Genomic DNA, 12,228 nt, shown 5'->3' with positions numbered 1-12,228 from the left:
GAGAGAAATCCAGGAGGGCCTGGCAACGGGGGAATGAAGCCTCCGCCTTCTCGGGCAGAAGCCTTTAAATACGGGCCCAGGCCCGGGACTCTCGTTGCAGTGAGAGGAGACCTGGCGGAGCGGCTGCAGTGCGGCCCAGACGGGGTCCCGGCGGCGTGTGCAGGGAGCGGGGCGGGGGTGTGCGCGCTGCTCCAGGTCCCTCCCAGCGCTCAGTCCCGGGCTTTCTGTCTCCAGACCCCCGTCTCCTCCTCTAGGCTCTGGGCGGGAATCGCCTTTTGGATCTGCTGCCCTGGGGATGGTATTGCTTGGGCTTTTTATCCCAGACTCGCGAGTCTTCCCGTCGCATCTCTGTCTGCTTTTTCTCACTTTCTGAGTTGAAATAAAGGAGATATCCCCGGCCGCTCAGAAAGCCGAACGCCCCCCGAAGGAAGCGGTCCTCTGCTTAGGGACCCCATTTTGGCCTCAGAATCACGCCTGGTCTTTTGTTTGTGTGAAGTCTGCTTACCTGGGGGCTGCTGCTTTCTTCACTCCATTGGCTCTTCTTAAGAAACCAACGAGAAAACGAAGCCAGAAAGCCCTTTGGAGGGCGAAATCCGAAGGCATTCTATTGTGGCATCTGTATGGGCTGTCCTGGAATGCATTGTTGCCGCTACACCATGTTCATGGTTTTTATTTCATGTCAGGGGAGGCCTGTCCTGGGTGCTTTAGGAGATCATGTTTGCGTGAGACCTTGATAAATTATACCTCTTCTATAGGAAGATAATTGAGTAGGGTTGAGAATTTTGGAATCGAGAAAAGAGGGATTCACTGCTAGGGAGCTTTTTATGGATGTATGTACAGAGGAGGGCTGTCCATCGACTGCTCTCAAAGACACAGTGAGTCTTTGAGTTTCTTCAAGTCCCCTAAGAAATAGAGAACAGTAGTCTGGTCTGTTTCTTCAGGGGGGGGTTCTGCAAATGAAAGAGCTTACTGTCTGCTCTGAGATGTGCTTGTTAGTACCCAGCAGCTAGTTAAAGGTAAGTGGTAGACAATCCTGATTGGGAGCATCCCACTTCTTCTCTGACCTCTGTATTTCTTTCTCTAACATAAAATCTAAAGCTAAGCCCTAACCGGTTTGGCTCAGTGGATAGAGCATCGGCCTGCGGACTCAAGGGTCCCAGGTTCGATTCCCGCCAAGGGCATGTACCTTGGTTGCAGGCACATCTCCAGTAGGGGGTGTGCAGGAGGCAGCTGATTGATGTTTCTCTCTCATCGATGTTTCTAACTCTCTATCCCTCTCCCTTACTCTCTGTAAAAAAATCAATAAAATATGTATTTTTAAAAAATCTACAGCTAAGAAGCATATTCCATCCAGTCTTTCACTATTTCCACAGCTAAAGAAACCCTTTAGATCTAACATTAGCACTCTCTCACTGATTAGTACTTTTCCTGGGTCAGGCATCTGTTAGGATATAACTTTTGAAAATGACTAAAATGATTTGTGAAGTTGATATATCCAGCTATAGTCAGTCCATTGCTTTGTGCAGAGTATACTGAAGAGGGGGGAGGGGAGGGATTATATTTAGTTTAGACTGTGATAGGACCTTCCCTAGCCATGTATTCTAGGTAGAAATATTGACCTCAATTTGTAAAATTTTAAATGAAGAGTGGTTTTGGAGTCGCCTGGTTTGTTGTGACTTTCCCAAAATACAGAGGTAAAAAACTCATTTCAAACTGACTTATAAAGCAAACATGCCCATTTCCCTGACAGCCCAGTAGGGAGGGTCAGAAGGTACATAAAAGTAGAAGTAGGAAATGGAATCAGAAGACATTTGTGTTGGGGAAAGTATATAGCTAACACTGTATCCATATTAAAGCATATTGAAAATTTTATTGAAATTTCCAAAGATAATTTATTTGGATTTGCACAGATTGTACATCTAACTCCTTCCGTAATTTTCCCATTGTCATTTACAGCCATACTTTTTATGAAATAGCAATGCAGGGGCCCCAGAAACATATGTAATTCTGTAATACAGGTCCACCTGCTATCTGTCGTTTACTCCATCTGTTGTACGTGAGACAAGCTGAAAACAGCTTTGCAATCAAGGTAGTTAAGAAATAACTGGGAAGACATACTGAAGTTCTATCTAAAGAGGAGAAGATGATAGGATTCTGGGCAATCTCTGCAAAAATACTATGATCAGCCATCTAAGCTAAAGATATTAAAATAATAGTCTTCATTTATAAAGGTAGACCCTCATGGAGAGTTACTCATTCATTCAATTAATATATATTGAGAGCCTACTGTTCTAGGTATCGAGGCGAATAGCAACAGGTAAGCACTGGGAGTACCTTATTAAACTATGAACTTCTTTTTTTTTTTTTTAAATATATTTTATTGATTTTTTACAGAGAGGAAGGGAGAGAGAGAGTCAGAAACATCAATGAGAGAGAAACATCGATCAGCTGCCTCCTGCACATCTCCCACTGGGGATGTGCCCACAACCCAGGCACATGCCCTTGACCGGAATCGAACCCGGGACCCTTTATCCACTGAGCCAAACCGGTTTTGGCAACTATGAACTTCTTGAGCTCAAGTTGCCTCATGTACACATTCAATCCATGTTTTTATTACTATTATTATTATTTGCTTTTATTAGCATTTATTTTATGCTGAATTTACTCCCCGGCCATAAGTTTTTGTTTCTTCTGGGTTATCTTTTTCTTCTGTGCAACCTCCTCTTCTCGTTTAGGAACACTGCTCTTTTTCAGTGGGATCATCTCCATGTGGCAGGGAGAGCTCCTGTGTGGGTTAGTCTGCCCATGAGATCTGTAAGTTCTGTGCTGCATCTTAGGAACTTCGTTCACCTGGATGTGCTCAATGACCAGAGAATCTACATCTAAACCCTCAAGTTCAGCATTACTGTCTGCATTTTTAAGCATGTGCAGCCAGCACCTGTTTTGCTTGAGATTGAGGGCATAGGATTCCCTATTAACCTCTGAACTATGGGATTAAGTGGTAACCCAAAGAAATCCTCTGGTCCAAAAATACTTTGAGATGACACTTTTTACGTATTCTAGATTTATTGGTTTTACTTAGAGAGAGAGGTTGGCTAGCTGTCCAGTAAGGGTGTTACAGTGTAGTAGTTCTTCAGGTTCATTACAGTTCAGGACTTGATCTTCAGCCTTTCATATCTGGAAGGTAGTACCGCCCCCCCTCCCCACCTTCATGAAGTTAATGAGGCTTTAAATGTTAACTTATGATGATTAAGCTCATAAGAGACTGATGAATAAACTAGAATGGAACTTTGCTATCACAGTAGAGAAATTTTATTCCAGTGCCTAGAATACTTGTGTCTCAAATCCAGGCCATCACTTTCTAGTATTATGGTTCCTGGAAATCTGAATTCGTAAGGCAGCATGGAACCAGAACAAAGAATCTTGGGGAATATGCCATCCAAGCATTAGGAAAGCCTGTTTTTGCCCTATTCTCTGGAATCAGAATACTTCTGACTTCCAGATTCTGTGTACTCTTATGTAGACAGGACTGAAATAAACAATGTCATTCTTTTTCTTAACTCCCTCTTTCCAGACTGGGAAATCTGAATTCGTAAGGCAGCATGGAACCAGAACAAAGAATCTTGGGGAATATGCCATCCAAGCATTAGGAAAGCCTGTTTTTGCCCTATTCTCTGGAATCAGAATACTTCTGACTTCCAGATTCTGTGTACTCTTATGTAGACAGGACTGAAATAAACAATGTCATTCTTTTTCTTAACTCCCTCTTTCCAGACTGATCATTCCCTTTGTGTCCCCCCCCCCCACACACACACACACACCACCCCCTTTTTTGTGTGTAATTATTAGATTTTAGCTACATTAATGCCATTGATTCTTAGGTTACTTTTGCCATGTTACCTTAAGTTATTAAGTTGTAGTCTCATGGATTGTTATGGCCATGCTTTCCTGAGAGAGGCATTCAAGACCCACTTTCAATTCATTTCCGTTCTAGGAGACAATTATTGCTGCTCACTACTTCTTAACATCCACTTTTTTGTCCAGCGAGACAGATCTCACTTCTTTGGACTAATTTCTCTCAGTAAGTCCTTATTTATTCTCTTCTTCTCATCTGGAATGTCCTCCCCCACTAATCTATACTTTTTATATCCTACTCATTCTTTAGGTCAAGCTTAGATTTTACATTTGCCTTGATGTAGATGCCTTATTATTTTGACTCCCCCCACCCCCCCCATAGACTTTAACACTCATTTTGTCATTTATTGTTTATACTGCCTTGTATAATTTAGCCATGTTATCTGGGTGCAACTAGCAACTTTTCAACTTTTAAGTCAGCTTAAAAGTCATTTTCTCAGAGAGTCCTTCTTTAACTACCCTATCTAATGTAGTCCTTTCTCCACAGACAGCTTTTCCCTCCCTCCCTGTCTCCTACATGATTATTTCCTTTATATGGAACTAGAGGCCCAGTGCATGAATTTGTGCACCCGTGGGGTCCCTCGGCCTGGCCTGCGGGATCAGGCCGAAACTGGCTCTCCGACATCCCCCAAGTGGTCCTGGATTGCGAGAGGGCGCAGGCCAGGCCGATGGACCCCACCAGTGCATGATGGGGGCTGGGGAGGGACCGGGGGAGGGCTCCAGGGTGTGTCCAGCCCGACTCACTCAGTCCCGATCGGTAGGACCCCAGCAGCAAGCTAACCTACCAATCGGAGCATCTGCCCCCCTGGTGGTCAGTGCACATCATAGCGAGCTGTTGAGCAGCCTTAGCATGTCATTAGCATATTATGCTTTGATTGGTTGACCAGACGACCAGACACTTAGCATATTAGGCTTTTATTATATAGGATGTGTCACAACTGCCATTATTTTGTCTGTGTTCTCTCCTAGAATATAGCCATATAAAAGTAGGAACTGTATCTGTCATGTTCACTACTAGTATTATGTATCCACAGTACATAGACCAGTAGTGGTTGTTACATAGTAGGGTGTTTAATGTCTTTCAATTGAATCATTCCCTAGAATAAATTGTTAAATACCAGAGTGTCAGGTCCTGTATCCCTCTATGGCCAAATTTTCTGCTATGCCTACACAGTAGACCCTTACATTGGAAATACTAATTTTTCATGAAGATGAAGATGGGAATAGGCCTGAACTAAGTTGAAGCAATTTTTAAAAAATATATATTTTTATTGATTTCAGAGAGGAAGGGAGAGGGAGAGAGAGATAGAAACATCAATGATGAGAGAGAATCATTGATCGGCTGCCTCTTGCAAGCTCCCTACTGATGATGGAGCCCACAACCCGAGCATGTGTACCCTTGACCGGAATCGAATCCGGGACCCTTCAGTCTGCAGGCTGACGCTCTATCCACTGAGCAAAACTGGCTAGGGCTTGAAGCAATTTTTTTGAAAACAGATGCTGAGCCTTTTCTATTGTAGAGGTGGGAAGAGCAGCAGCGAATGCTGGAGACACATCTTTGGTAAACCTGCTCCAGAGTCAGAAGGCCCCTTCCCACAGGTGGGAGCTTTAGCCAGTTAGCTATCCCAATACAGTCTTTTCCTCCCATGTAGTTTTTCTTTCTCCTGGTGTATAGGGCACTTGAGGCATGGACAATGGTAAAGAGCAGAACTGAAAAGTAGAAGGGTGAAGAAATGAAAGATGGATGGTTGCCAAAAGTAAATTTTGAATTTTTGCTGAGGTGAATCTTGTAATCCTAAATGTTTAATAAGAATATCAATTAAAATATTTTTAATTGATTTCAGAGAGGAAGGAAGAGGGAGAGAGAGAACTAGAAACATCGGTGATGATAGAGAATCATTGATTGGCTGCTTCCTGCACACCCCACTCTGGGGATCGGCCCACAACCCGGCATGTGCCCTGCCCAAGAATCGAACCATGACCTCCTGGCTCATAGATCGATGCTCAGCCACTGAGCCATGCCAGCTGGGCAAGAATATCATATTTTTATGGCTTCACATGATAGGAAACTAAGTGTTAAACCACTTAGATTATTAAGGAGAGAATCTACCAGATTTAGCATTGGTAAATACATCCACACAATGGAATACAGTATAACTTTTTTAAAAAGTAAGAGAGAGGAGAGGAAATGGATAGGACTTCAGAATGCACTAAGTAGAAAATAAAACAAATGTTGATAGTGTATATGGTATTCTATCATTTGAATTTAGGAAGAAAAGATGATTAGAATTTACTATATATTTACTTGAGTTAAAAATACTGGAAGGATACACAAAATTCTAATAAAGGAGTTGCTTGTGGGAACAAAGTAGATAGGGATGGGGTAGTCATGAGACTTCTTAGAGTATATACAGTAGGTCCTCGGGTTACGTGGAGATCCGTTCCTACGGCGCGACGTAACGCGGTTTTCGCCGTAAGTCGGAACCCACCTACATAAGCACCTACGTCGCTCTCATGGAGCACACACACAGCAGTAATGAAGTGAAACAGTAAAAAAAATTTAAAAGAAATTTTTTTTTGATCGATGTTTCTCTCTCATCGATGTTTCTAACTCTCTATCCCTCTCCTTTCCTCTCTGTAAAAAATCAATAAAATATATAAAAAAAATAAATTAATTAATTAAAAAAAAGAAATATAATTCCTGACCTTGTGGTAAATAAATAATAAAAAACATAAAGCACATATGTACATATGTCAAAATGACGGAACTTTTTTTTATAAATAAATGGGAGATGGCGACATGACCACGAAACGAGGTATGTCGAGTCCGACATAACCCGAGGACTGCCTGTACCTTGTTATATGGATTTAATTTTTGAACCATATGAATGCATTACCTATTCAAAACAAAAAAGCAAATTTAAAAAATATCTTTGTATGTATATCACTAAGAGTATTGCTTTCTGCTCATATTTATTGTTTTACTAAAATTCTGTTTCTTTATACAGTTTTAAAAAGTCATTAGAGATTAGACTCTATGACAGTGGTTCTCAACCTTGGCTGCACATTAGAATCACCTGGGAATCTTTTTAAAATCCTGATTTCTGGGCCTCATCCTCAGAAATTCTGTTATAAGACGGTGGTTCTCAACCTTGGCTGCACATTAGAATCACCTGGGAGTCTTTTTAAAATCCTGATTTCTGGGCCTCATCCTCCGGAAATTCTGTTTCTTTGTTATGGGGTGAGGCCACAACATTAGTAACAAAGAAACAGAATTTCCGGAGGATGAGGCCCAGAAATCAGGATTTTAAAAAGATTCCCAGGTGATTCTAATGTGCAGCCAAGGTTGAGAACCACTGCTCTATGAGTTGATATCTGCTAATTATGACCACTAACGATCAACTTATAAACCAGGGTTAATTGTTAATAATACAAACCAGGATACTTTTATGGTTTGGTCAGCTCATTCGTTTCCAGTAGGGAAATCTACCCAGAGAACCAGTGAAGATTAGGGATATATTTGGCAGGCATTGTAATGAGATCAGCCTTCTCTGATCCATGTAGGAATATACTAAAAAGTTACTGAATTCTCTGATTATCATTTTTCTTTACTTTGGAATCCATGAATTAGATGTCTGCGGTCTTGACAAGGAGTAAAATTCTGAGAATTTGATCAGTTTGACAGTTTTTGTTCTCACTATAATGAATAAACTGACATTCTTATGTATAAATTAGTCTTTTGTAATTTTGATTAGTGTAAATCAATTTAACTAATGGTTTTCGAAAATCTGTCAAGCCCTTGCCGGTGTTATTCAGTGGTTAGAGCATCAGCCTGTGCATGGAAGGGTTGTTGGTTCAATTCCTGGTGGTCAAGGGCAGATTCAATCCTCGGCCCATTGGGGCATATGTGGGAGGTAACCAATCGATGTGTCTTTCTCACATCAATGTTTCTCTCTCTCTCTCTCTCTCTCTCTCTCTCTCTCTCTGTCCCTCCCTCCCTTCTACTCTCTCTAAAAAGCAATGGAAAAATACCCTTGGGTGAGGATTAAAAAAAAAAATCTGTGTTACAGCTTTGGTTACTACAGAAATTTCTTTCTTTTAACTACCTCATGATTTCTGATTAAATTTGAAATTGAGTTTAAGATCATCGTCAAATACCTAAAAGTAAACTGAAGCCAAACTGGGTAGAGAGTATAATCTCAGAGGCCAATTCTGGACGGCAGAACTAATCTTACTATCACTGTGTTTGTCTAAACCGGTCTCAAGGCCGACCTTTGTATACCAGCATTTATTTAAGCAGGAATTGCACTGGTATTTCACCCTTGAACTTTACCTCCGCAATCAAAGTTGTTCTAGTGTATTAAGAGGCCTAAGTAAGGTTTTATTTTGCTTCTTGACTTTCTAAATATTGGGTCATTATAATCTTTGTGGCTCTTCTCCAGTAATACCAGTTATTGTAATTTTTTCCTTATGTTTCATACTAGTGCAGCTGAGAACAGGTTTGGTCATCCAATTGGAATGTTATTTTTTTTATCACTATTTTCATAATTCTTAATGAGTGTGAATGTAGGAAATCTTTCCAGATATGGCACCTTGACAATTTTTATTGTGTGATGAATAAGCAAAGTTATTTTAAATTTTCTGTTTTCAATAGTAGAACAGTCTTACTGTTTCTCTTCTAGTACAGTCATGTTTGAAATTAAGAAGATCTGTTGCATTGGTGCGGGCTATGTTGGAGGACCCACGTGTAGTGTCATAGCTCAGATGTGCCCTGAAATCAAGGTAACGGTTGTTGATGTCAATGAATCAAGAATCAATGCATGGAACTCTCCTACGCTGCCTATTTATGAGGTAAACCATATTGTACAACTCTTTGTTCTTTGTTTTCTTACTTGTTTTGTGAAATAACTTACTATTGATGTAAAAAATCTATGATCGAAACTGATAGGAAATTAAATTTAAAAATTTAGATATACAGTGTTGTGGACATTATAATTACAATTATGTCAAGTATGACCAGGAAAATGACTGGAAAGAAGTAAATTAGAATATTAATAATGGTTGTATTAGTGCAGTGAGTTTATGGGTAGTTTTTTTCTCTACATTCTAATTTTACTATGGCTACCATAACATTATAGTAAAATTAAAAAGTGGTATTCAGGAAATACAAAACTATGGATGTTTATAATATTAATTCATATATAAGTCTGTTACAGTTCTTGGATTATTGTACTTATATCAGGTAAATCTTGGATTGGTGAATGGTGCCTTTCATATTTAGTGTTTAGTATCACAAGTTTGTTTAATTGGAATTTCAAAATTTCTGAATTTAGAGAATTTATAGTTAAGAAAATATGCTTTAAACTATTTTATTAAGCTCTCTGCATCCCTTTTTAAACATTATTTCATTGTAAATGAATTCATGATAATGATTTTGAAGCCCAACAGGGAAGCATTTGAAAATTTGATGGTAGCATTTTCTATTCAGTATTTTTATATATAAATACTGGGGGAACAATAAAGAAAAAATGGCAATAAATATGTACCTATCAGTAACCACTTTAAATATCAATGGCTTAAATGCTCCAATCAAAAGACATACGGAAGTTAAATGGATAAGAAAACAAGACCCATATATAATGCTGTCTGTAAGAGACCCACCTCAGAACTAAAGACATACACAGACTAAAAGCAAAGGGCTGGAAAAAGATATATGTTTTATTTCTTGATTTTATTTCATTTATTTATTTATTTATTTATTTATTTATTTTTTGCGGGGGCCGGGACCAACGATCACCAGCTGCCCACGTACCAAAAAACTATGCTTCCGAAATCTCTTGATGTCGATTCCGCACGTAATCAAGCTGCTCTACGTGTGCCACTCATGACAGAAGCCCTTTTTTATTATTTCTTGATTTTAGAGAGAGGCAGGGAGAGAGAGAGGAAAAAGAGAGAGAAAGAAACATCGATTTGTTATTCTACTAATTTATGCACTCATTGGTTGCTTCTTGTATGTGCCCTGACCAGGGACTGGGATTGGGCCCTGCAACCTTGGCATATCGGGATGATACTGTAACCAACTGAGCTACCTAGCCAGGGCAGAAAAAGATATTTCATGCAAATAAACAATACTTATATCAGACAAAATAGACTTTATAATGAAGACTATAATAAGAGACAAAGAAAGACATTACATAATGATAAAGGGATTAATCGAACAAGAGGATATAACCATTGTAAACATTTATGTCCCCAACATAGAAGCACCTAATTATATAAAGCAAATCATGATTGTAGGTATAGGAGGAAATGCCATAGAGAAGCAATGAAGAATTTCAGAGAAGGTAAACCAAATACCAGAAGAGTTTTTTTTGTTTTCTTTTTTAATTTATTTTTATTGATTTCAGAGAGGAAGGTAGAGGGAGAGAGAGATAGAAACATCAGTGACGAGAGAGAATCATTGATCGGCTGCCTCCTGCACGCCCCCTGCTGGGGATCGAGCCCGCAACCCAGGCATGTGCCCCGACCGGAATCGAACCCGGGACCCTTCAGGCTGCAGGCCAACACTCTGTCCACTGAGCCAAACCAGCCAGGGCATATCAGAAGAGTTTTAATAGTGCAGATGCCATAGAGATGTATGTCTTGGTTATGAGTGACTAACACAGTGAAGAGCACATAGTAAGTGTTCAATAAATGTTTGCTGAATCAATTGGTAAGCTGTCAACTATAACAAATGCAGGAGAAATAAGGGCTGAGACATATTCATTAAATTTTGTATAATGGAGGGGATTATAACTTTTGCAAGAATAATTACAAATGATAGGAGCTTGAGGGTGAAAGTGTAGAAAAAAAAGTAAGACTCTTAAATTTAATTTAGAAGGGGGTGGTCACTGAAGAGGGGCACAGGGTAAATGCAATGATTTTATTTATATTTGATGATCGAGCTCGTTAATAAACTAAAGTAAACAAATCACATAGAGAAGGAATAGTCAAAAACGTAAGAAGAAAGGGCTAATTGATGGAATAATGTAGACAGAGCAGAAGGATGGGATCAAAGGCACAAATGGAGGGATTTGCCTTAAAAATTTCTTCTTGGAGACTGAAGGGAAGCAAACAAGGATGGAGAAACATATAGACCAGTGATGGTGAACCTTTTGAGCTCGGCGTGTCAGCATTTTGAAAAACCCTAACTTAACTCTGGTGCCGTGTCACATATAGAAATTTTTTGATCTTTGCAACCATAGTAAAACAAAGATTTAGATTTTTGATATTTATTTTATATATTTAAATGCCATTTAACAAAGAAAAATCAACCAAAAAAATTAGTTCGCGTGTCAGAGGTTCGCCATCACTGATATAGACAGTTTTGTTGGTGGGGACCTGAAATAAAGATGACTGACATTGGTAATCTTAATTGTCTGGAATTGAGAGGTAAAATATTCTGAAGAAGATAAAAGGGATAGTGTTGGGTCAAGGATTGTGAATAGTAAAGAGCAGTACAGGTGCTCCTCGTTTTATGAATGGGGTTACATCCAGATAAACCCTTTATAAGTTAGAACTATTATAAATCAAAAATGCATTTAATATACCTAATCTACTGAACATCATAACTTAGCAAAGCCTAATTTAAACGTGTTCAGAACACTTACATTAGCTTATAGTTGGACCATTATCTTGAGTTCTATCTCAAGAGCAATTGCCTTCCTTTTCTCACCAGAAACAGTAAACACAGATGTTTCGTAGACTTGATGGGATGCAAGGCACAATATCCAAAAAACACTGGTGAACACGTTACACTGTAGAGCAGCGGTCCTCAAACTTTTTAAACAGGGGGCCAGTTCACTGTCCCTCAGACTGTTGGAGGGCCGGACTATAGTTTAAAAAAAAACTATGAACAAATTCCTATGCATACTGCACATATCTTATTTTGAAGTAAAAAACCAAAACGGGAACAAATACAATATTTATATTTGCATGTGACCCGCGGGCCCCTGCAGAGTATCTCTCATGGTCACTGCTGCTGAACAGTGTATTGCTACCTTGGGAAGACATCAAAAGTGGCCCGCGGGCCGTAGTTTGAGGACCCCTGCAGAGTATCTCTCATGGTCACTGCTGCTGAGCAGTGTATTGCTACCTTGGGAAGACATCAAAGTTCGAAGTACAGTTTCTACTGAATGCATATCACTTTTGCATCATTGTTCAGTCAAAAAGTTGTAAGGTGAAGTCCTGGCCAGGTAGCTCTGTTGGTTAGAGCATTGTACGATAAGCCAAGGTTGCGTGTTTGAACCCTGGTCAGGGCGCATACAAAAATCA

The 12,228-nt window shown here is 39.7% G+C and overlaps 1 protein-coding gene across 2 annotated transcripts in view; it reads left to right on the top strand.

The window, feature by feature from the left end:
• The first annotated feature begins 4,009 nt into the window (after positions 1-4,009).
• Positions 4,010-12,228, top strand: part of UGDH (UDP-glucose 6-dehydrogenase) — a 24,117-nt gene continuing 15,898 nt past the window's right edge. Inside the window, exons 1-2 of one of the 2 annotated variants that reach the window (XM_005877445.2) lie at positions 4,010-4,081; positions 8,598-8,766. In XM_005877445.2, the coding sequence (XP_005877507.1) occupies positions 8,605-8,766 (162 nt within the window). In that variant the 5' untranslated portion in view covers positions 4,010-4,081; positions 8,598-8,604. Of the gene's footprint in view, positions 4,082-5,454; positions 5,515-8,597; positions 8,767-12,228 lie in introns of those variants that run through there. The other variant, XM_014548678.1, reaches the window with a different exon arrangement.

The sequence above is a fragment of the Myotis brandtii genome, unplaced genomic scaffold (assembly GCF_000412655.1).
Source record: "Myotis brandtii unplaced genomic scaffold, ASM41265v1 scaffold520, whole genome shotgun sequence".
NCBI lineage: Eukaryota > Metazoa > Chordata > Mammalia > Chiroptera > Vespertilionidae > Myotis > Myotis brandtii.
This window is presented reverse-complemented; position numbering and strand designations above follow the sequence as displayed.